The sequence below is a fragment of the Rana temporaria genome, chromosome 8 (genome assembly GCF_905171775.1).
Source record: "Rana temporaria chromosome 8, aRanTem1.1, whole genome shotgun sequence".
Classification (NCBI taxonomy): domain Eukaryota; kingdom Metazoa; phylum Chordata; class Amphibia; order Anura; family Ranidae; genus Rana; species Rana temporaria.
The window spans coordinates 106,580,764-106,607,043 of NC_053496.1; the positions used below are offsets into that span (position 1 = coordinate 106,580,764).

Sequence of the window (26,280 nt, forward strand, 5' to 3'; positions counted from 1 at the left end):
CAGCCGTCGTGATTATGCTGCAGCAAGGTGGCTCGTTCCCTATGCAGGAAGACGGATCTGCGTGTTTCCACAGTCACACAGTCCCCCACACAGTTAGAAAATACAGTGAGGGAACACATTTAACCCTTTGATCGCCCCTGATGATAACCCCTTCCCTGCCAGTGCCATTAGAACAATAATGCATATTTTTAGCACTGATTACTGTAATAATATCACTGATTCCCAAAAAAGTGTCAAAAATTTCAGTTAGGCCCCTTTCACATGTGCGGACCGTATGTCCGCATTTTCATCCATCCGTTTGCGGATGAAAACGGGACATACATTGGTCCCTATGTGATTGCGGGTGTCAGCGGATAAACATCCGCTGACACCTGTAATCACCCGCCTCCACAAAGATTTTGCGGACAGAAGAAAATCCTATTTTTTCTTCCGTCTGCGGATCGGATCGGATGAACACGGACACACGGTCCGTGTTCATCCGATCCCCCATAGGGGAGAGCGGAGAAAAGACAGGGCGGTCCCTGCACAGTGTGCAGGGACCGCCTTGTCAGCCGACGGCTCAGCGGGGATATACGGAGCGATCCCCGCTGAGCTTACGGACACACGGAGGCGGATCATTACTGGGGGGGGTGTTTAATGGCAGAAAGTTTTTTTTTTGTTTGTTTGTAGCACAAAAAATAAAAAACACAGAGGTGATCAAATACCACCAAAAGAAAGCTCAATTTGCGGGGGAAAAAAAGGACATCAATTTTGTTGGAGTACAGCCCTAAGGCTGGGTTCACACTACTACACTACTTTCATCCTACTTTGCTCTGTGTTCAATGTTTCCCTATGAGAGCGTCTTGTAGCGTCCTACACAAGTCGGTCCGACTTTGAAAATGCTCCCTGTACTACTTTTGGTCCTACATTGATCCTACTTCAGGCCCATTGAATATCATTGAAGTCGGACCAAAGTAGTATCCTGTTCATGAAAGTAGGATGGATGTAGGACCAATGTAGGATAAATGTAGGACCGATGTAGCAGAGCAAAGTAGGATGAAAGTAGTGTAGTAGTGTGAACCCAGCCTAACTCTACCTGAATCTAGCTAATTGTCTACAGTTCTGTGGTTCCCAGCTGAATGGTCCTCTTTTAGGACATGAGGTGGATCTCAAGCATGGCTCTGATATTTTCTCCACCTTACAATTTACTGTTGCTTGGATATTTTCTTTGACATTATATCGTTGCTTAACGCTCAGCGTTTGCGGAGGGAAAGTCCCTTTGAATCTGTACCTGCCATCGTACATTTCCCTTGCACCATGTCAGTGTCTATGTTTCTAATAAAATTCAAGTAAAAGAAAGGAGAGGTTATTTTGTTGGCTTGCACTTTTTAGTGACACACTTCCCATCTTCATCCTGGCTTAATTAGTAAATCTCTGTGTACACTTTCTTATGAGTGCGGAAAAAAATGGGCTTCTTTGTCATGTTACCTTTGCTGAAAGGTTCCTTTCACATGTAGCTAAATTGACTTAATTAACACAATGCAATTAGGTAAAGGGGTTTAAGTGTCCCAGGTGGCGCATTAACACCTGCCATTAGGACCTACACAAATCAAAGAGTGTCTGGAGGCCGCGGCAGATGTTTGTGTTTTCTTATTTGAGCATATTCAAAACCAAAAGATAAAAAAAACACAGCAACTAGGACATTTCAGAAATGAATTGGCAGACTTAGGCGGGGAAGGAATGATGAAGCTGAAGACAATGTGGGACTATGTGCATTACAAGGAGATGACTATGATGTCCACGGATTTACTGATTGAAATTCAAGGCAGTTGTAGCTCTTGTAAGTCGCCAGTGGAAATTATGTTAATGGAGGCTGGATGAAGAGATTTCCTTTGAAAAGAGCATCTTGTCTGATAGAGCGTGCCCACTAGCAGAAGGATGGCTTCATTCAGAATCTGGGCCTCTGCCAGGACACAAGCAGCTTCTTCATGAATTCCTCTCTCGTGTTAGCCACCCACAGTACAAGCTCTTCTTCAATATGGCCTTACACGTGCCGATCATCACTCCAGAGGCTTAAAGTGCTAGTGAACTCTCTCTTATTATTTTGAAGGAACGGCATACCCGGCAGGCGCTCTGAGGGAACGGCATGCGCTCGGAAGGAACATCATACAGTACCCGGCATGCGCTCTGAAGGAACGGCATACCCGGCATGCGCTCTGAAGGAACATCATACCCGGCATGCGCTCTGAAGGAACATCATACCCGGCATGCGCTCTGAAGGAACATCATACCCGGCATGCGCTCTGAAGGAACATCATACCCGGCATGCGCTCTGAAGGAACGGCATACCCGGCATGCGCTCTGAAGGAACGACATCCCCGGCATGCGCTCTGAAGGAACATCATATCCGGCATGCGCTCTGAAGGAACATCATACCCGGCATGCGCTCTGAAGGAACAGCATACCCGGCATGCGCTCTAAAGGAACGGCATACCCGGCATGCGCTCTGAAGGAACGGCATACCCGGCATGCGCTCTGAAGGAACGGCATACCCGGCATGCGCTCTGAAGGAACGGCATACCCGGCATGCGCACTGAAGAAACGGCATACCTGACATGCGCTCTGAAGGAATGGCATACGCGGCAAGCGCTCTGAAGGAACGGCATACCCGGCATGCGCTCTGAAGGAACGGCATACCCGGCATGCGCTCTGAAGGAACGGCATACCCGGCATGCGCTCTGAAGGAACGGCATACCCGGCATGCGCTCTGAAGGAACAGCATACCTTCCTTCAGAGCTGTGTGCTGAGACTCCTGTGTATATACAAAGGAGTAACATCATGCCAGCTTGGCCATTCAAGCCATGGCAGCCCATGAACCCGGGTGAAGATGGAAGCCATTGACGTGTATTTTAACGCGTGTTGACATTCATTTTTACGCACGTCAAATTGCTAAGGGTCCTTGTAAGGGACAAAATAATAAAAAGCGTTTTTTTGTCAGTAGATTTGAATTGTGTTGATGTGCAGTGTGTTAAAATGCATACACGTAACAATTGAACACAACGCACACCAAGCTGCACGTGACACCAGCGTTGTGTTATGAACAAAACAATTGTTTTCTGCATTATGTGTGAACAGGACCTTAAAGTCTAGTACACACGGGCCAAATGCTGAGTGGTGTTCAATAGAAACGAAGGGGCATGACTGAAAAATGTCTGCTGATTGGCTCCCGATCAGTGTTGTCAGCCAATGTCAGAACACAATGGAGCAGCAGTGGAGATCAATGTACTAACATCAGATAGTTAGTACAGCAGCTCCGACCTGAGCTGTCAAATTGTATTCGTTCATCCCAGCAGGGCTTGTAGTGTGTACTAGGCTTGATGCTTGCCGGCCCTTTAAGGGGTTTAGAATGCCGGGTGGCAGGGCTTCATCATTAACTGCCTGTAAATGTGCCAGGAGCATGCAGGGCACGCATTCTTGGTACAACTCTTTTGCATGCAAATATGCGGCTGCTCAGTGCCAAGGCCTGGCCGCCAAAAGGCCGCATATTTGCATGCGCTTGTTGTAAAGAGGTTATACGGGCCATACATTATACAATTATCTTTAGATTCATCCTCAGCTATGTAGTAAAAGGCCTGCCTGATTGCATACAAACTGAAAGTGTTTAGGTGTGACCTGAGAAATGTAAATGTATAATGTATGGGCAGCCTAAGCCTGATTGGTGGAGGGAAATGCCTCATAATCTAGTGACTGAACCAATGTAACCCCATCACAGGCAGCTGTGTACAATAACAATGTATGACACGGAAATATCACCAGCACCATGGAAATAAACACAAAGAACTAACACTAATGTTGCTAGAAATAACCCGCACAATGTGTGTAAATGACAGTTTTGCTTCTGATAAAATAATACAAGTGGATGAAGTTCAGTAAATAAAGAAATCTCCTGTTGCTATTTGTTTGGAAACAATCAGTGAGAATGTAATCCCTGGGTGAGGTGTGATGTGTGTCCTGTGGGGGGCGCTGTCCCCTATGTCCTGTGCGGTGACATTTCCTGTGTTGTACAAGTCGTGTGTCTCGTCATTAGAAGTGCTGGAAGAGGCATGAAAAGCCCCGCAGTCTGCAGCGCGCAGTGTTGGCAAAGATGGATTTGTCCCGGAGGTCTCCGGCTCCCACCTGTGATAGATGGCAGTGCTGGATCGTGCTGTGCCTCTGCCTGGCACTCCACCAAGGTAGGACAATCCCTGCTCTGTTCTCATCACTCCACACCAATGTCATCCGTTCCCTGCCTACTGCTTCCCAGGACCAGGGAGGGGGAGGGGAGGGCACCTGGACAGGGCTGAGATCTATACAGACAGGGGGCTTCTCCTGTACTACCTACCCCTACACCCCCTGCACTACCCACCCCTACACCCCCTGCACTACCTACCCCTGCACTACCCATCCCTACACCCCCTGCACTACCTATCCCTGCACTTTCCATCCCTACACCCCCTGCACTACCCACCCCTACACCCCCTGCACTACCCATCCCTGCACTATCCATCCCTACACCCCCTGCACTACCTATCCCTACACTATCCATCCCTACACCCCCTGCACTACCTATCCCTACACTATCCATCCCTACACCCCCTACACTATCCACCCCTACACTATCCACCCCTACACCCCCTGCACTACTACCTATCCCTACATCCCCTGCACTACCTATCTTCTCCTCCCCTGCACTACCTATCCCTACACCCCCTGCACTACCTATCCCTACATCCCCTGCACTACCTATCTTCTCCTCCCCTGCACCGCCTATCCTCTCCTCCCCTGCACTACCTATCCCTACACCCCCTGCACTACCTATCCCTCCATCCCCTGCACTACCTATCCCTCCATCCCCTGGACTACCTATCCCTCCATCCCCTGCACTACCTATCCCTCCATCCCCTGCACTACCTATCCCTACACCTCCTGCACTACCTATCCCTACACCCCCTGCACTACCTATCCCTACATCCCCTGGACTACCTATCTTCTCCTCCCCTGCACTACCTATCCCTACACCTCCTGCACTATCCATCCCTACACCCCCTGCACTACCTATCCCTACATCCCCTGCACTACCTATCCCTACATCCCCTGCACTACCTATCCCTACATCCCCTGCACTACCTATCCCTCCATCCCCTGCACTACCTATCCCTCCATCCCCTGCACTACCTATCCCTCCATCCCCTGCACTACCTATCCCTACATCCCCTGCACTACCTATCCCTACACCCCCTGCACTACCTATCCCTACATCCCCTGCACTACCTATCCCCACATCCCCTGCACTACCTATCCCTACATCCCCTGCACCACCTATCTTCTCCTCCCCTGCACCGCCTATCCTCTCCTCCCCTGCACTACCTATCCCTACATCCCCTGCACTACCTATCCCTCCATCCCCTGCACTACCTATCCCTACATCCCCTGCACTACCTATCCCTACATCCCCTGCACTACCTATCCCTACATCCCCTGCACTACCTATCCCTACATCCCCTGCACTACCTATCTTCTCCTCCCCTGCACTACCTATCCCTACACCCCCTGCACTACCTATCCCTACATCCCCTGCACTACCTATCTTCTCCTCCCCTGCACCGCCTATCCTCTCCTCCCCTGCACTACCTATCCCTACACCCCCTGCACTACCTATCCCTCCATCCCCTGCACTACCTATCCCTCCATCCCCTGGACTACCTATCCCTCCATCCCCTGCACTACCTATCCCTCCATCCCCTGCACTACCTATCCCTACACCTCCTGCACTACCTATCCCTACACCCCCTGCACTACCTATCCCTACATCCCCTGGACTACCTATCTTCTCCTCCCCTGCACTACCTATCCCTACACCTCCTGCACTATCCATCCCTACACCCCCTGCACTACCTATCCCTACATCCCCTGCACTACCTATCCCTACATCCCCTGCACTACCTATCCCTCCATCCCCTGCACTACCTATCCCTCCATCCCCTGCACTACCTATCCCTCCATCCCCTGCACTACCTATCCCTACATCCCCTGCACTACCTATCCCTACACCCCCTGCACTACCTATCCCTACATCCCCTGCACTACCTATCCCCACATCCCCTGCACTACCTATCCCTACATCCCCTGCACTACCTATCTTCTCCTCCCCTGCACCGCCTATCCTCTCCTCCCCTGCACTACCTATCCCTACATCCCCTGCACTACCTATCCCTCCATCCCCTGCACTACCTATCCCTACATCCCCTGCACTACCTATCCCTACACCCCCTGCACTACCTATCCCTACATCCCCTGCACTACCTATCCCCACATCCCCTGCACTACCTATCCCCACATCCCCTGCACTACCTATCCCTCCATCCCCTGCACTACCTATCCCTCCATCCCCTGCACTACCTATCCCTACATCCCCTGCACTACCTATCCCTACACCCCCTGCACTACCTATCCCTACATCCCCTGCACTACCTATCCCTACACCCCCTGCACTACCTATCCCTACATCCCCTGCACTACCTATCCCTCCATCCCCTGCACTTCCTATCCCTCCATCCCCTGCACTACCTATCCCTACATCCCCTGCACTACCTATCCCTACACCCCCTGCACTACCTATCCCTACATCCCCTGCACTACCTATCCCTCCATCCCCTGCACTACCTATCCCTACATCCCCTGCACTACCTATCCCTACACCCCCTGCACTACCTATCCCTACATCCCCTGCACTTCCTATCCCTCCATCCCCTGCACTACCTATCCCTACATCCCCTGCACTACCTATCCCCACATCCCCTGCACTACCTATCCCTACACCCCCTGCACTACCTATCCCTACATCCCCTGCACTACCTATCCCTCCATCCCCTGCACTTCCTATCCCTCCATCCCCTGCACTACCTATCCCTACATCCCCTGCACTACCTATCCCTACACCCCCTGCACTACCTATCCCTACATCCCCTGCACTACCTATCCCTCCATCCCCTGCACTTCCTATCCCTCCATCCCCTGCACTTCCTATCCCTCCATCCCCTGCACTACCTATCCCTACATCCCCTGCACTACCTATCCCCACATCCCCTGCACTACCTATCCCCACATCCCCTGCACTACCTATCCCCACATCCCCTGCACTACCTATCCCTCCATCCCCTGCACTACCTATCCCCACATCCCCTGCACTACCTATCCCTACATCCCCTGCACTACCTATCCCCACATCCCCTGCACTACCTATCCCCACATCCCCTGCACTACCTATCCCTACACCCCCTGCACTACCTATCCCTCCATCCCCTGCACTACCTATCCCCACATCCCCTGCACTACCTATCCCTACATCCCCTGCACTACCTATCCCCACATCCCCTGCACTACCTATCCCCACATCCCCTGCACTACCTATCCCTACATCCCCTGCACTACCTATCTTCTTCTAGCACATTATGGCTTTACCTTGCAGATCAAAAAAACACAAAGCGCTTTACTACCGCTTTAATTGCAATGTTAAAGGGGTGTTCCAGCCTTTTTTTAAGTTTATTAAAAGTCAACAGCTACAAAAAGTGTAGCTGCTGGCTTTTAATAAACAGACACTTACCTGCTCCACGTTCCAGCAACACGCTGGCCGGGGCTCCGCTCCTCGCCCCCCCCTCTCCGGCCCGCGTCTTCATTCCTAGTGTGGGCACCCGGCCGTGACAGTTTTCGGCTTCACGGCCGGGCACCCACTGCGCATGCGCGAGCCCCGAGCGGCGCCGTCCGATTGGACATTCGCTCGCCTACAGGGAGGGGCTGCAATAAGGCGATTAGACTATTCGCCTTACCAGTCCCTCGGCGGAAGGAGGAAGTGGGACAGGACAGGACAGGACCACTTCTCCTGAAGCCCCCACTCCCCCCCCCCCCCCCCCAAAAAAAATGACATGCCAAATGTGGCATGTAAGGGGACGAGGAGTGGGTTAAGCGGAAGTTCCATTTTTAGGTGGAACTCCTCTTTAAGCTGGCCATACACTGGTGAACTTTCAAACATTCCAACAATTCTCATCCATACATTCCATGACTGTAAAATGTTGTTTGGCTTTTTACATTCGATTTTGGAATGACTGTCATTTCCCAAAAGAAAAACACAATGGCTCGGATTCAGATAGAATTGTCTATCTATGGGCGGGCGTAACGTATCGCAGATACGGTACGCCGCTGTAACTTAGGGCGCAAGTTCCGTATGCAGAAACAACTTACGCCCTTAGTTACGGCGGCATAACATATGTGTGTCGGCGTAAGCCCGCCTAATTCAAATGGGGATGATGTGGGCGTGTTTTATGTAAAATCACTGTGACCCCACATATTTGACGTATTTTACGAACGGCGCATGCGGCGTTCGTGAAAAAATCCCAGTACGCATGCTCGAAATTACGCCGCAAGTCGTCATTGCTTTAGACGTGAGCGTAACTTACGTACAGCCCTATTCGCGAACGACTTACGCAAACGATGTAAAATTTTTAAAACTCGACGTGGGAACGACGTCCATACTTAAAGCGGTGGTTCCCCTAAAATAAAACTTTTAACATTGGTTTTCCCACATTAATTACGATTAGAATCGGCTGGTTTTATTAAAAAGAAAACGTCCGTACATACCGTTAGCTATATTCGTTCTCACCGCCACTTCCGGGTACGATGCTGGCGGTGGGCGTTCCTAATTGATGGACAGGCATCCGACCGACGCATACATCGCGTCACGAGATGCCGAAAGAAGCCGAACGTCGGTGCGGCTCTATGCGTCACGAGATGCCGAAAGAAGCCGAACGTCGGTGCGGCTCTATACGCGCATGCGCACCGACGTTCGGCTTCTTTCGGCATCTCGTGACGCGATGTATGCGTCGGTCGGATGCCTGTCCATCAATTAGGAACGCCCACCGCCAGCATCGTACCCGGAAGTGGCGGTGAGAACGAATATAGCTAACGGTATGTACGGATGTTTTTTTTTTAATAAAACCAGCCGATTCTAATCGTAATTAATGTGGGAAAACCAATGTTAAAAGTTTTATTTTAGGGGAACCACCGCTTTAACATTAGCTACGCCTCATATAGCAGGGGTAACTTTACGCCGGAAAAAGCCTAATGTAAACGACGTAAAAAAAATACGCCGGCCGGACGTACGTTTCTGAATCGGCGTAAATACCTAATTAGCATATTCCTTGCGTAACTATACGGAAGCGCCACCTAGCGGCCAGCGTAAATATGCAGCCTAAGATACGACGGCGTAAGACACTTACGCCGGTCGGATCTTAGGGAAATCTATGCGTAACTGATTCTATGAATCAGTCGCATAGATACGACCGACCCCACTCAGAGATACGACGGCGTATCCGGAGATACACCGTCGTATCTCCTACCTGAATCTGGGCCATTGACTGTTCAAATATCATTCGATCGGGAACATTTTTCCATCCTGCTGCTTTTCATTTTCTTGTCACTGCAGTCCAAAACCAACGATTCAGGCGCCATTCACACTTGACATGTGACTTTGGACATAACAAGTCGCAGCCCATGTATTTCAATGGAAGTCGTTCAAATCCATGCCACTTTAAAAAGGCTCCTGCACTACGTTGATGCGACTTGACTGCAATGTAAACTCTCAAAAGTCCCATCTTCATTTCATCAATGCGACAGATGGGCAACAGTCAAAGCCAAAGTTGCTTCCAAGTTGCAATGTGAGGTCGCAATGGAAATCACAACAAGTGTGAACGGAGCCTTAACAACTGCACAGACATCCCTGAAATATAATATTCTTTGAGTGTATGGCCAGCTTAAAGTGGCATTAAACCAAAAATGTCATATATTGAAGCTTACCAATCATTAGATGGGGTGGCTGCATTAGTTTTCCTTTTTTTTTCCTCTCTGTTTTCACCTGGTGATCTGCGAGTAACACACTTCCTGTATTAGCGTGCCCCAACTCAGGACACCTTTGGACAGCAGCATTGCTAATCTAAGGGGAGGGGCATGTTCAATATATTAGCAGATTTAGATACACTAACAAACTGAAGCCAAACTCTAGCTCACAGATGTCAAACACACAAGGCCCGCAAGCCGAATCCGGCCCTCCAGGCCATTTCATGTGGCCCTCGCACCTCTCCTGCAGCTCCAGCCCTCCTCTGGTCCTCCTCCAGACCCTTACTTTCTGCTTTCAAGGAATGCATCCAGCTTCTTCCCAGCAGCAGTATAGGGAAAGGTGGTGCACTGTGATGTAAGGGAGAGTGGGGGACTCTTCTGATGGTGGGGTGGCTCTTGACATCTAATGTAAGGGGAGGGGATGCGCTGAACATCTAATCTTACAGATACAACCGACCCTTATGAGGGCAATCATAATGCTGATGCGGCCCACAATAACATTGCGTTTGACACCCCTGTTCTAGCTAATATTGCCCTTTTGGAATAAAGGTTCTACATAAATAAATCATTGTGAGCACCCCTGTCAGTGGTAAATCATTTGTTTCAGCCCTCTAACTGCTACATCTGCAGGACAGCTTTTTCTGTTGCAAAAATGTATTTACTGTCAGGATCACCAGATAAAAAAAAAAAAAAAAAGAAAGCGTAAAAAAAAAAGTAAACGAATGCATCAACTCTAATGCCCTGTACACATAATCGGATTTTCCATTTGAAAATCCTTGGATGGTTTTTCTGAAGGAATTCCGCTCAAGCTTGGTTTACATTCACACGGTCACACAAAACTTCTCTGAACTTTCGTCCGTCAGGAGCGCGGTGACGTACAACGCTACGACGAGCCGTGAAAATGAAGTTCAATGTTTCTGAGCATGCGTTGAATTGTTTCCGAGCATGCGTCGGAATTTTGCATGTGAAATTGCTACAGACGATCGGATTTTCCGATAGGAATTTTTTCCGACTGAAAATTTGAGAACCAGCTCTCAATCTTTTGTTGGCGGAAATTCCGACAGCAAAAGTCTGATGGAGCATACACACGGCCGGAATTTCCGTTCAAAAGCTCACATTGGACTGGAAATACCGATCGTGTGTACGCGGCATAAGGATTAGTAAGCAGAAATATAATGCCGCTCATTTCACACAGATTAGTATTTTAGCCGACTTGTCATTTTTAAATCTTTGATTGAAAAGAACTGTCACTTTTCTGGAAATAAAGATCCCTATCTTGGGGTGTTTAGCTTTGAGAATTGAGCACTTTATCATACAATATGTTCTATTGATATGAAATGCCATCTTGTAGTGTTCAGTGGTCGATTGGTTGTACGGTGGGTCCTGATCTGCTAGGAATTCACGCCTCCGCCCTCACGTGTAAGGGATGGTGTACACATTTGTGGCATGCTTGCGACAGAGGTTTGTGAAACATTTCCGAGGAATTTAATGTGGAACTTCACCATAAAGAGGAAGTTCTGCGTTATGCTTCTCCTTTTCTTTATGTTGGCACTTTTTTGGGGGGGTAACTGGTTTGGACAGATACAGTACCTGCTCCCACTTCTGGTCATATCTCAGCGATTTTTTCCACCACCTGCAACCTTCTGAAACACATCACAGGTCCCAGAAGGCGCGGGCCCTTTCACAAAGTGCAGCGCGCCGCGCGCCTCACGCATGCACAATGGGCAACCGACTGTGGTGGCACAGCCAGCTGCCCGCAGTAAACATGCCAGCACAGGGGACACCAGCAAAGAAGCAGTTCGGGTGAGAACGGAAGTGAAGTTCCGTCAGCTGACGTACCAAAAATACTCACTGCGCATGCGTTCCACCGCTAGCAGGTTTGCTGACAGAACACCTGCAGTCAGAAGGCGGCAGCGGACATCTTGTTAGACCCAGTCTTGAATTTCACACTCATTATAGCAATAAAGTGAGCATATATGCAGATATACAATATTTTGAAACCCGTGAGACTGTTTTGACGTTTAATTTTGAAAGCCTGCAGTCAAAAGGTGACGATGACCATCTTGGTACACCCCGCACTCTCTAGCACCAAACTTATAATCCTAAAGCGACTATGTACATTTTTGGACACCATCACTTGGTCGCAAACTTGTATGCTCACTTTATTGCTATAATGTGTGCGAAATTCAAGACTTGACTGGGTGTAACAAGATGTCCGCTGCCGCGTTCTGACTGCAGGTGTTCTGTCAGATTGGCAAACCTGCTAGCGGTGGAACACGTGGGCAGTGAGTATTTTTGGTAAGTCAGCTGATGAAAAGTCACTTCCGACAGGTTTGCTAATCTGATAGAACAATGACAATAGATCCCTGGACAGGTAAGTGTCCTTTTATTAAAAGTCACCATCTACAGTATTCGTAGTATAGTTACATATTGGTTAGGATGGAAAAAGACACTAGTCCATCAAGTCCAACCTATGTGTGTGATTATATGTCAGTATTACATTGTATATCCCTGTATGTTGCGGTCGTTCAGGTGCTTACCTAATCGTTTATTTAAACTATCAAAGCTCCTCGCTGAGAGCTAGCATGGTGTTGAGTTCCTGCGGGCACGCTCCCGTGATACAGTCGGCGGTTATTGCCGCTCACTGTATCACTCCACCCCCAATGCGCCGCATCATTGGATGTGATTGACAGCAGCGCGAGCCTAATGGCTGCGCTGCTTTCAATCCATCCAGTGTAGCCAATCAACGGCCAGGCACAGAAACGGGGACGACGACGGGGGCGAGCGCAGGACTTTCGAAGGGTCAGGTAAGTAAAACGGTATTGTCGGATGTTTTTTCACCGTAATGCATAGGATGCATTACGGTGAAAAAACATTTACCTTTACAACCCCTTTAAGGTTAACCCTCTTTTCTTCCAATTTTAATGAGAGGCCACGTGTGTCTTATTAAACTCCCTCCCTCCCTATTGTGGGATCTCCAGTACGGCATTTGTAAATTGAAATCATATCCCCTCCCAAGCGTCTCTTCTCCAGAGAGAATAAGTTCAGTGCTCGCAACCTTTCCTCATAACCAAGGTCCTCCCGTCCCTTTATTAGCTTTGTTGCCCTTCTTTGTACATCCTTCCTGAGGACTGGTGCCCAGAAATGGACAGCATACTCCTAGGTGCAGCCGGACCAGAGTCTTGTAGAGTGGGAAAATTATTGCTTTATCCCTGGAGTTAATACCCTTTTTAATGCCAATATTCTGTTTACTTTGTTAGCAGCATCTTGGCATTGCATGCCATTGCTGAGCCTATCATCTACTAGGACTCCCAGGTCCTTTTCCATCCTAGATTCCCCCAGAGGTTCACCCCCTAGTGAGTAGATTGCATTCATATTTTTGCCACCCAAATGCATTATTTTACATTTTTCTAAATTAAACCTCATTTGCCATGTAGTTGCCCACCCCATTAATTTGTTCAGATCATCTTGCAAGGTTTCCAAATCCTGTGGATCTATTAACATTTTGGATTAGCAGCAAGGATGGGAAGTGTTATCATAATGGGGATTTTAATTATCCAGACATAGACTGGGCAGAGGAAACCACACATTTGTCTTAAGCCTCGTACACACGACCGAGGAACTCGACGGGCGAAACACATCGTTTTCCTCCTCGAGTTCCTTGTTAGGCTGTCGAGGAACTCGACAAGGCAAGTTTCTCCATTCCCGTCAAGGAAATAGAGAACTTGCTCTCTTTTTGGCTCAGAGTTTCTCGACAGTTTCCTCGACGAAAATGTACACACGACCGGTTTCCTCGGCAAAAAAATATCTCCCAGCAAGTTTCTTGCTGGTTTTTGCAGAGAAACTCGGTCGTGTGTACAAGGCTTAAGGCTCGCCAGTTCCTAAATGTCTTGCAGGACAATTTCATGGGTCAGATGGTAGCACCAACTAGAAATAAAGAGTTACTAGATCTACTGATTACCAACAATACAGACCTGATCACGGATGTGGAAATACGGGGCAATTTAGGAAATAGCGATCACAGGTCAGTTGGCTTCAGTATAAATCACACAAATAGGAAACATAAGGGAAATACAAAGACACTACATTTCAAAAGAGCCAACTTCCCTAAACTAAAAACCTTGCTAGAAGATATGCATTGGGATAAAATCTTAGGAACAAAGAGCACAGGGGACATATGGGTTTTCTTTAAGAGCATATTAACCACTTCCAGCCCAAGGACGTCATATGACGTCCTGAACTTTCAGTGGGGATATCTGAAAGATGCCTGCAGCCACAGGCATCATTCAGATATCCATCTCTTCAGCCGGCGAATCCCTGCACCATAAGAACGATCATAGCGGCGGTTCCGCCGATTGATCGTTCTTATAGGCGGCGGGAGGGGACGCCCCCCCCTCCCGCCGCCATCCAGTGCTTCTCCGGGCTCTCCTTTGCCATCGGAGACCCGAAGAAACGATCCGCCGGCGTCCGATGGAAACCATAGAGTAGACTGGTGACCAGATGGTCATCTCTATGATCGTCGGAGGCCCGGGCGCAATGTTATGATGTCACGTCCGGGTCCTGGAATGTAAACACAGCCGCAATCGCGGCTGAAAGCATTAGATCGGTGAATTTTTTTTTTACAATCTAATGCTTTCCAGCCTGGAGGAGAGATGTGGGGTCTTATTGACCCTGCATCTCTCCATAAAGAGTACCTGTCACGAACCATTCCTATTACAAGGGATGTTTACATTACTTGTAATAGGAATAAAATTAAAAAAAAAACAATTTTTTTTAAACGCCCCTATCCCCGGTAGCTCGCGCTCAGAAGCGAACACACACGTAAGTCCCGCCCACATATGTAAACGCAATTCAAACCACACATGTGAGGTATCGCCGCGTGCGTTAGAGCGCCAGCAACAATTCTAGCACTAGACCTCCTCTGTAACTCTAAATTTGTAACTTGTAAAAAAAAAATAAGCGACGCCTATGGAGATTTTTAAGTACTGACGTTTGGCGCCATTCCATGAGTGTGCGCAATTTTAAAGCGTGACATGTTAGGTATCTATTTACTCGGCGTAACTTCATCTTTCACATTATACAAAAAAATTGGGCTAACTTTACTGTTTTGTTATTTTTTAATTCACAAAACCGTTTTTTTCCCCAAAAAAAGGTGTTTGAAAAATTATTGCGCAAATACTGTGCGAGATAAAAAGTTGCAATGGCCGGCATTTTATTCCCTAGGGTGTCTGCTAAAAAAAACATATATAGTGTTTGGGGGTTCTGAGTAATTTTCTAACAAAAAAATAATGATTTATGCATGTAGGAGAGAAGTGCCAAAATAGGCCTGGTATGGAAGTGGTTAAATAAGGGCATTAGCCAGTGCATCCCATTGGGTAATAAATTTAAAAGAGCGAACAAAAGTCCTGGGTGGCTTAACGCCAATGTAAAAATGCATATAAAAGCAAAGGAGAAGGCCTTCAAAAAATACAAGGTTGAGGGATCATCATTCAAACTTTATAAAGAATGCAACAAGAAATGTAAGAGTGCAATTAGGGCGGCTAAGATAGAACACGAAAGATACATAGCAGGGGAGAGCAAAAAAAATCCCAAGAAATTTTTTAAGTATGTAAACAGTAAAAAAGGGGGGACAGACCATATTGGCCCCAAAAAAAGAATGAGGAAGTACATCTGGTTACAAAGGATGGGGAGATGGCAAAGGTATTGGATTTATTTTTCTCCTCAGTCTTCACGAGGCAATCGGGGGGGGGGACTTCAGTAACCAAAACTGCAGTGTTTATCCTTGTGACACATCACAGGAAGCCCCCTCATGGCCAACAGAGGACAGAATAAGAATTAGACTTGGGAAACTTAACATTAATAAATCACCGGGACCAGATGGCTTGTACCCGAGTGTACTTGGGGGAACACAGTGAAGTAATTGCCAGACCATTGTTCAAAATTTTTACTGACAGTCTACTGACTAGACTAGTACCAGCGGATTGGAGAAAAGCCAATGTAGCACCAATATTTAAAAAGGGCCCAAAATACATCCCTGGGAATTACAGACCAGTTAGCCTAACATCAATAGTATGCAAGCTCTTGGAGTGGATGATAAGGGACTATATACAAGATTTTAGTAATGAAAACGGTATCATTAGCAGTATTCAGCATGGTTTCATAAAGAATCGTTCTTGCTAAACCAATCTATTAACCTTCTATGAGGAGATGAGCTGCCATCTAGATAAAGTAAGGCCCGTAGACGTGGTGTACCTGGATTTTGCAAAAGCATTTGACACAGTTCACCATAAAACATTTACTGTACAAAATAAGGTCAGTTGGCATGGACCGTAGGGTGAGTACATGGATTGAAAACTGGCTACAAGGGCGAGTTCAGAGGGTGGTGATAAATGGGGAGTACTCGGAATGGTTAGGGGTGGGTAGTGGGGTCCCACAGGGTTCTGTGCTGGGACCAATTCTATTTAACCACTTAAAAACCGAGGACGTCATATGATGTCCTCAACTTTGTGCGGTGATATCTGAATGATGCCTGTACCTACAGGCATTATTCAGATATCACCGTCTTCAGCCGCTGATTCTCTGCATGATAAGAATGATCAAAGCGGTAGTTCCGCTGCTTAAACGTTCTTATAGGCAGCGGAAGGGGGCGTCCCCCCTCACGCCGCCGTCCGATGCTTCTCCGTGCTCTCCCGTGCCATCGTGGGCCCGGAGAGCGAATCAGCCGGTGCTGGCTAGGAAGCATAGAGATGACTGGTGACCAGATGGTCACCAGTCATTTCTATAACCGTCGGAGGCCCGGGCGTGACGATATAACGTCATGACCGGTACCCGGAAGTAAACAAAGCTGCAATCGCGGCTGTCGCCATGAGATTGGTGAATTTTTTTCATGATCTCGTGCTTGTAAGCCTGGAGGAGGGATGTGGGGTCTTATTGACCCCACATCTCTCCATAAAGAGGACCTGTCACACTATTTCCTATTACAATGGATGTTTACATTCCTTGTAATAGGAATAAAAACGCCTCTGTCCCCAGTAGCTTGCGCGCAGAAGCGAACACGCATGCAAGTCCCGCCCACATATGTAAACGCCATTCAAACCCCACATGTGAGGTATCGTCACGTGCATTTTCTAAAAGCAGAGGCCTTGTGGAATACAACAATGTTGCAATTTTCGTTATCTGCATATCATTCTTAGTTAGCTACACCACTGGCTGATATACAGCGGGTAAAATAAGTATTGAACACTTTGCCTTTTTTCTAGGTAAATATATATATTTTTTTTTTCTCAAACAAAGGTTTTTATTGAGCATATGTAAAAAAGAAAACAGTTTACAATTTCCAGAGCATGGTCACATTTAAATTCCCATGGGGGAGTACATTTATAGCAAAACAGTGCACTTCAATCACATCCCCGCAACATAGTAGGTTTCCCTGCAATCACCCCCCTCCCTCCCCCCTCCAGAGCATGCACCAGTGTTCCCAATCCGGCTGGGCGCCAACCTAGAATATCCTGTCATACACTAGGTCTATCGGGGCAAGCCCCGGAACATCAAGCCACTGGGCCCATAACTTCTCGTATTTGCCGCTTGTCCCCCTTCTCTGATACACCACCTTTTCCAACCTCAAAGTGACTCCCATTTGTTTGATCCATTCCTGCACTGTAGGTGGTTCAGTGTCCTTCCAGTGTCTCAGTATCACCAGGCGAGCCTGAAACAGGGCCCTGCCTATAGCCTGTCTGGGAACTTCATCCATCAGGTGACCCTCAGTGATCCCCAGGAGACACACCTTGGGCTCCAGGGGAATTTGGGTCTGAAAGGCCCTGTTAATCGTGTCTACCACCCCCGTCCAATATAGATGGAGCTTCGGGCACCGCCACAGAAGGTGGATGAGATCTCCGTGGTCCCTGCAGCACCTGGTGCAGCAGGGGTCTACCCCCAGTCCCATCCGTGCCAGCCTGGCCGGCGTGTAATGAACCCGTAAGAGGATGTAAAGTTGCGAGAGTCTTTGTGCCACATTCAGGGAGCATGCGGGAATCGCCTGCAAGGCCTCTTCCCACTGCTCATCCTCGAACGCTCCTACATCCTGTTCCCACCGCGCCACCGCCCTGAGAGGGGCACCCGGCAGGAAGAGGTTTAACAGCATAGCATAACAACTGGATATGAACCCTTTGTAGGTGGACACTTCGGACAAGTAGTTAAAGAGCGGCGCCGCGTCCATGGACCATATATCATCCTCCCTCTGAGCATCAAATGCATGTTTGAGTTGAAGATAGTAAAAGTGCATGGACGCTGGAAGTTGAAAGTCAGCCCTGAGCTCAGCAAAGGATCTCAACCGGCCTGCTTTAACTATGTGCGATAAGAGGGACACCCCATATTGTTTCCACTTCAGACCATACGGTAGTTTCGCTATTTCTCGGTAGTATAAGTTGTCCCATATGGGGCTGTATTTAGTGAATCCTGTCACCCCCTGCATCATCCTGACCTTGTTCCAAATCTTTTGCATAAGTGCATATGTGGGGAACCGTTTGTTGGATTTTGCGTACTGCAAGGCCTCTAGTCCCTCCATCACTTCCCCCCCGGTCGTGAATCTAAGCAGCCGAGCCGAGGAATCTCTCAGGTTCAGTTGGAGGTCCTGTTGGGGGCATACCACCCTCGCAATGTGTTGCGCCTGGGAGGCCAAATAATAGAGCCAGGGGTTGGGCAATGCCAATCCGCCGGCTTCCTTAGGGCACTGCAATTGCTCAAGTTTAATCCTGGGGGGTTTCGTTAGCCAAATTAGAGAGCGGAAAATAGAGTTAATAATTCTAAATTTTTTCAGAGGGATAACCATCGGGGAGTTATGTAATATGTACAATAGTTGAGGCATGAGAATCATCTTTATCAAGTTTAGCCTCCCTACTGGTGACAATTTAAGCTTGCTCCACACCTTGACCCGGTCCCTGCTGCGATTAATCAAGGGGGTAAGGTTTATTCTGACATAATCTAACGGGCATGCGGTAACCTGAATACCAAGGTATCGAAAAGATTCAGATACTGGGATGTCCTGTATAGTGCTTAAGGGCGGAAGTGGCCGTCGATCGAGCAGAAGCAGAGAGGACTTAGTCCAATTGATGGTCAGACCCGAGTATACGCCGAACTGCCGGACCACGTTCATGACCTCTGTCAGCGACGCAGCCGTGTCCCCGAGAAGCAACATGGTGTCGTCCGCGTACAACATAATTTTCTCGTGCCGGTCTCCAAAGTGGAATCCCTGGATCAGAGGATCCGTCCGAATCAGGGCCGCGAGGGGCTCAATGGCCAGGGCGAAGAGGAGGGGCGACAATGGGCACCCCTGCCTCGTGCCCCTGTGTAGATTAAACATGCGCGACACCCTGCCACCCTCCCTGATCGCCGCCACTGGTGACGAGTATAGGAGCTGGACCCAAGAAATAAATCCCTCTCCAAACCCAAATTTCCGCATCACTGCCCAGAGATACTCCCACTCGACGCTGTCAAACGCCTTGTGTGCGTCAAGCGACAACAGAGCTCTGTCCCCCATGTTGTCCGCCTGCGATTGCATGTTGAGAAAGAGTCTCCTCAAGTTAATAGCCGTCGATTTCTGCGGCATAAACCCTGATTGGTCAGAATGAATGATGGTAGAAATGGCCCCATTCAGCCTGACCGCCAGGACCGTGGCGAGAATCTTTACATCATTCTGCAAAAGGGAAATTGGTCTGTAGGATCCCGGGTCAAGCGGGTCTTTGTCTGGTTTCAAGATCAGGACAATATTCGCCCTGGTCATAGATGTAGGAAGAGTACCCACCTCCCTTGCGGCATTAAACACCTTCAAGAGATGTGGTAGTATCAGTTCCCCATACTGTTTGTATATTTCCGCAGGGAGACCGTCGTCTCCAGGGGCCTTCGAATTAGGAAACAGGCCAGTCGCTGTTTGCAATTCGCCCAGTGTCAGGGGGGCCTCTAACATCTCCCTATTGGCGGCCGACAGTTGTGGCAGTTGAACTGGGTCCAGATATTCCCCCAGTGAGTCCAGAGAGTATGTACCCCTGGAGTCATACAGGGAAGAGTAAAACCCGACCAACTCGGCCAGGACCTGATCAGGGGAGTTCGTCACTCCTCCGCCAGAGGCGCGCAGCGCCCCTATGGAGGGAGACAACTGCTGGGCATGGGCAATGGTGGCCAGCATGCGGCCCGTATGTTCACCCTCCTCATAGAAAGCTGCCCGCTGAAAAAATCGTTTCCTCTCTGCCCCCGAAGTCGTGACCCGGTACAGAGCATCCTGCGCCGACAGCCACGCCTCCCTATTTGTGTCTGAAGGGTCAGCAATGAACGTGGCCTCAAGGTTCTCCGCCATCCTCTCTACCCCCTCTCTTTGTGCATTTGTCCTCCCCTTAATGGCCTGGATCTCCGTAATAAACAAGCCCCTCAGGACGGCCTTGAAGGCCTCCCAAGTGACCGCTATATTGTCGGTGTCATTGTGTATACGCCAGTATTCCTCGATGCGGGCCTCAATGTGCTCATGTGTCGGAAAAAGGCTCAACCAGAAGGCGTTCATCTTCCACGGGGCCTTGCCCACCGTAGAAGGGGGGCGCACCTCCAAGGATACTATGAGCGGGGAATGATCCGAGACACTTCTCAGACCATACACCACCTCTGAGACATACCTCTCGGCAGCATGTGAACATAAACATAGGTCTATCCTAGACAGGGATGAATGGCTTTTGGAAAAACATGAAAATTGTTTGTCCCCGGGGTGTCTAGCCCTCCAAGGGTCCCTCCACCCCACCTCCTCCGCCAGCTTTCTGAGGGCCGTTCGTCTTGTCCCCCTCCCAACCCCACCCGGCGGATGTTTATCCACCAGAGGGTCCATGTAGCAGTTGAAGTCCCCGAAGGCAAAAAGTGGCACCTCCGGGAACCGCACCTGAAACTGAACCAACGCCCTTAGTACCTGGTTGTTGTAAGGGGGGGGCACATAAACAAAAGCAAGGATACATTTAAAGGCAGACAGCTTGCATAAAAGAAAAACATATCTCCCATCAACATCTATATCAGTATGTATTTCTTCATAATCCAGTGAACTATGCACCATCACACTCACACCCCTCGAGTACGAGGTGTGAGTGGAGTGATACGCCTTACCCACCCACCGATACCCCAGACAAGAAACAGAGTCAGGGGTCAAATGAGTTTCCTGGAGGGCACATATAGCAGGCAACTGTTTTCTCATCAAGGACGATACCATAGTTCTCTTCAGCGGGTCCTGCAGTCCTCTAACATTCCATGATAACACAGTGACCGCCGCCATCAGGGAGGTTGTTGCACATCACTGGACCGGGAAGAAACTCCTCCACCCCAACCACCCGCCACCCCCTCAATAGAAGAAGTTGGGACAAACATCTGGGCTCGTACTAGGTATAGGTTGATCTTCCAAGTGCCAAGGCAAAAACTTGATCTCCCATGAGAAAAAAAAGAAAAGGGCAAAGAAAAGTCAAAAAAAGCTCTGGAGTAAATTGAAATTAGGTAATGAACTGAGATACACAGCCGTGCATCAATACAACCCGCACCTCTCTTTCGGTGCAGGTCAACCGCCTGTAGGGGGTGTGCACCCATCTGCCCGCAGGCCCTTTGTAAGCTCAAACTGTGGGGCGCCAACTGGCAACCCCAGAAACCGTGGGACAACAGGTCCCTGCATTCTTCCAGGTGATCAGCACCTATGGCTTCAGCCACAGCACTCCTCATTGCTGGGTGTGGCAATAACAGCATTTCCGAACTCGCATTGTAGAGCAAAAAGAAGAAGGATGTTGTGTGTTTCCGGCTGGTCCCTCATCCGAGGGGTAACATAGGCAGGGTATACACTGTTGATCCAGAATGTCAGTCCTCCTCCACCCGGGGTCTCCTAACCTGGCGTAGTGCCCCTTCATTAGCATCCAACCAGTCAGAGGCGTCCGCAGGGTGTTCAAAAAAGTGAGCCTGGCCATTTAAGATAACTCGAAGTCTTGCAGGATACAGCATGGCATATGGGGCCTGCATCTTCTGCAGGCGTTTCTTAATCTCTGTGAATCGAGCTCTGCTCTTCTGTACAGCGGCGGAGAAATCCGGATAAAATGAGACCCGGGTGCCATTAAACTGGACATTTTTCTTTTCCCTGGCCAGCCTCAGTATTATTTCTCTGTCTCTGTAGTTTAAAAGACGGGCCAGTATCGGGCGAGAGGGGTTCCCCGGCGGGAGAGGCCTAGTAGGCACTCTGTGGGCCCTCTCGACCGCATACAAATGTGTGAAGGCGTCCTTACCGAACACCTCGGTCATCCACTGTTCCACAAACTGCGTTGGGTCACGGCCTTCCACTTTTTCTGGGAGTCCTACTATGCGGACATTATTGCGTCTGAGACGGTTCTCAAAGTCCTCTGCGCGCATATCGACTGCCCTGGCAAGCCTCGAGGTGTTCTGGGCTTCTCTAATCAAAGGGGGTAGCTTGTCTTCCAGATCACTAATCCTCCCCTCCGCAGCCGTGGTCCTCTCCCTCATTTTCTGTATGTCATGTCTGATCAGGCTCACCTCCTCCTCCAAACTTCCAAATCTAAGTTGCAGGCCATTGACAGAGGCTGTGCATTTATTCACTGCCTTCAGTATGGCAGCAAGCGTGGGCTGGTCTCCCCCCTCCTCCTCAGGATCATTCGTGTCCCACTGCAGGCTGGAGCTGCTCCCAGCGTGTTCCAAGATGGCCCCCGCTCCCTGTACATTCTCCCCCTCCTCCATCTCAGCGTCACTGAGGGGGGCACAGTCATCCATGGGCTGCACGCCAGCTCCCGGGGCTTTCCCTGCCAATTTTTGGGCATAGTACCTCATGTCCTTGGGGGGATCCCCGGAGCCCTCCTTGACCTTTTTCAGGGATTTACTCACCCCCTCCTTCACTCTGTCCCCTCCGCGCGCCTTCTGAGCTGATGGTGGGGCGGGGCCATCTTGGATTTCCATCCTCGGGCCGTCTTGCCTCTGTCCCCGGGTCATCATACCCTCCCGAAGCGGTCCGAGTAGAGCCGGGTGATGGGAGAACGTTCCCCTACCCTCTGAGGAGGAAAAAAACGGGTGTTTTCGGTGCCGGAAACCGGATAATAGCAGGATCAGTGCGGAGCTCTGTGAACCTGCGTCCGTTCACATGCCGTGCTGGCCACGCCCCTCTAAATATATTTCTAAAGGTGCTACTGACATGAATTGTTCACCACATGTCGATAACAAGCCATGCAATCCATATATACAAAGAAACCAAAACAAAAACGTTCAGAAATGAAGTTATGTGTAATAAAATAGAGTTCAATGTTGGTCTCATTTGACCAGACTACCAGTATTTCACAGGCTTATCTAAATGTTGTGCAGAAAACTTTAAATGAGCTTTAACTTGCCCTTTCTTTAGCAATAGACTCTTGCGTGGTGAGCGTGCATACAGGCCATGGCAGTTGAGTGCATTACTTATTGTTTTCTTTAAAACAATTGTACCTACTAATTCCAGGTCTTTCTGAAGCTCTCCACAAGTGGTCCTTGGCTCTTGGACAACTTTTCTGATACATTTTTTCACTCCTCTGTCAGAAATCTTGCAAGGAGCACCTGGTCGGTTTATGGGGAAATTATGTTCTTTCCATTTCTGGATTATGGCCCCAACAGTGCTCACTGGAACGTTCAGAAGTTTAGCAATCCTTCTGTAACCAATGCCATCAGTATGTTTTGCAACAATAAAGTTGCAAAGGTCTTGAGATAGCTCTTTGCTTTTACCCATCATGAGTTGTTGCTTGTGTGACACCTTTTTATAGGCATCAGTTGAGACTGAACCAGCTGATATTAATTTGCACTGACAAGGGGCAGAATTGCTCTCTAATTACTGATAGATTTCAGCTGGTGTCTTGGCTTTTCATGTCTTTATTTGCACCTCCCTGTGTCATTCCATTTTATTACACATAACTTAATTTCTGAACGTGATCAAACAATCGGATTGCTTGTGTGATCACGCTCTAATGAAAGAGAACCGTTCTTTCATTACGTATGTGCCAATCATGATTGCTGTGCAGTAGTGTGTCATTTACAGGGTTAAATCAGACAGCGAGGAAGCAACATATCAGGGGTTATTTACTAAAGGCAAATCCACATGTGCACAAGTGCACTTGGAGGCGCAGTCACTGTAGATCTGAGGGGGACATGCAAGCACAATAAAAAACAGCATTTTGCTTGCACATGATTGAATCATAGAAATCAGAAGAGCTTCCCCTCATTTCAGATCTTCCCCTCAGATCTAAAGCGATTGTATCAGCAGAGCTTCCCCTCATTTCAGATCTACAGCGACTGCACTTCCAAGTGCACTTGTAGTACACAGTGGATTTACCGTCAGTAAATCAACCCCTATGTGAGCATGGACACATAGGCTAACATGGGGGGGTGTTTAGAGGCAGGGAAAAAAAAAACGCCTGACGCCCCTAGAAGCAGCTGTAAAATTGTCCTGTGTGCACAAGGTCTTATTTTCAGGATGAGCAGATGTTGCAGTTGTCTCACAGAATCGCCACCTCTGTCTGACCTTAGTAGGGGGCAATTTTCCAAGAACGCTTAAAGCGGTTGTAAACCCGCATATGCATTTTTTTTTTACACCTGCAAGGCAAAAGACATGAAATACTTACTTCGGAACGAGGAGAAGAGAACTTACCTGGTCCACGCCGAGCGAGATGTCATCTTGACTCGGCGTGTCTTCCGGGTATCGCCGCTCCAGCGCTGTGATTGGCTGGAGCGGCGATGTTGTCACTCCCGCGCATGCGCGCGGGAGACTTCAATTCGGCAAGGTCCGGCGGCTGCCAGTCCTTTAGCCGGGGATCCCCCCTGCGCATGTGCCGCTGCAATCAGCGGCGCATTGCGAGGGGATTATCTCCTAAACCGTAGAGGTTTAGGAGATATTCTCTATACCTTCAGGTAAGCCTTATTATAGGTTTACCTGTAGGTGAAAGTAAAAAAAAAGGCTTTACAACCACTTTAATGGGCAGGCAAACGTGATGTATTTGGTGGTTAAAAACCTTTAGAGGAGCTCCACCCAAAAGGGGAAGCTCCGCTTGTTAGCACACACCCCTTCCCCCTCCACTGCCACATTTGGCACTTTTTGGGGGAGAGCAGGTACCTGGTTTTGACAGGTACCTGCTCCCACTTCCTGGTTAGATCGCTGCACGGTGATCTCTGTCATTTCCGGCTCCTCCTCTTTATTCCCGCTGCCTTCTGGGACACACAGAGGTCCCAGAAGATGGCAGGAGCATTCAGAAAGCGCATGCACGGTAGGAAACAAGCTGTACTTCCTGTTTCCCTTACTACAGATGCAGGCGCCTGTGCCGACATTGCTTGATACCTGGACAGGTAAGTATCCTTATATTAAAAGTTATCAGCTACAGTATTTGTTGCTGACTTTAATTTTTTTTTTTGTACAGACTGGAACTCCTCTCTAAGCAATGCATGTACATAGCTAATGTTCTCTGGACAGGAATGTAACGAGCAGCCTTTATGTGTGCCTCAGGCATTGTCCTAGAACAAGTGCAAAGCTCTGGGGGAACATACTGGGGCTATAAGAGAGGAAAAATACAGCTACTGTCCATAGCAACTCTTCAGACTTTATCTTCTATTTACTAACTTGCCTTAGAAAACTGACAGCTGGAATCTGGTTGCCGCAGCAACAGCTCAACATATCTTTATTACTGTTTTTAAAGCTCGGCACCTTTGTTTCCTGTGAAAATTATTCTGTACATTCATATAAAATAGTTTAGAAGTAATGTAAGCTGTATATGGCTCAGTATTTTGCTGAATTTATGTTGAAGAATCACTAACTCCAACGCAGTTAAAGTGGACTTTATGTAGAAGACATAGGCATGTGCACTGGGTGTGCCAGGTGTGCCTGGGCACACCCTAATCATGTTGTAATGTACAGATTTCCCCTGCTGCTTGGATGAAGAGAGAGAATCTCTGTCCTCAGTCCCTGTCTCTGTCTCAAAAGTGGGACATCAAGGGACTAATATTTCACCAAAGCCCCCCAATAGGGCTCCTAAAAAATTGTAAACAATAAAATAATAAATTATTGTAAAAGAAAAAAAAAACAAGGTTGTAAAAAATAATAAAATTGTAAAAAAGTTATGATAAAAAAATAAAACTACTGACACCAATATCTGCCCTACTGACACTGTCCACTTATCTACTGACACCAACCTCTGTCCTACGGACACTACTGACACTGTCCACTGCTCTACTGACACTGTCCACTGCACTACTGACACTGTCCACTGCACTACTGACACTGTCCACTGCTCTACTGACACTGTCCACTGCTCTACTGACACTGTCCACTGCTCTACTGACACTGTCCACTGCTCT

The 26,280-nt window shown here is 48.5% G+C and overlaps 1 protein-coding gene across 1 annotated transcript in view; it reads left to right on the forward strand.

The window, feature by feature from the left end:
• Nucleotides 1–4,035: 4,035 nt before the first annotated feature.
• VSIR (V-set immunoregulatory receptor) overlaps nt 4,036–26,280 on the forward strand; it is a 95,333-nt gene continuing 73,088 nt past the window's right edge. The window contains exon 1 of the mRNA XM_040320486.1: nt 4,036–4,211. Coding sequence (XP_040176420.1) covers nt 4,124–4,211 — 88 coding nt within the window. The 5' untranslated portion in view covers nt 4,036–4,123. The remainder of the gene's footprint in view (nt 4,212–26,280) is intronic.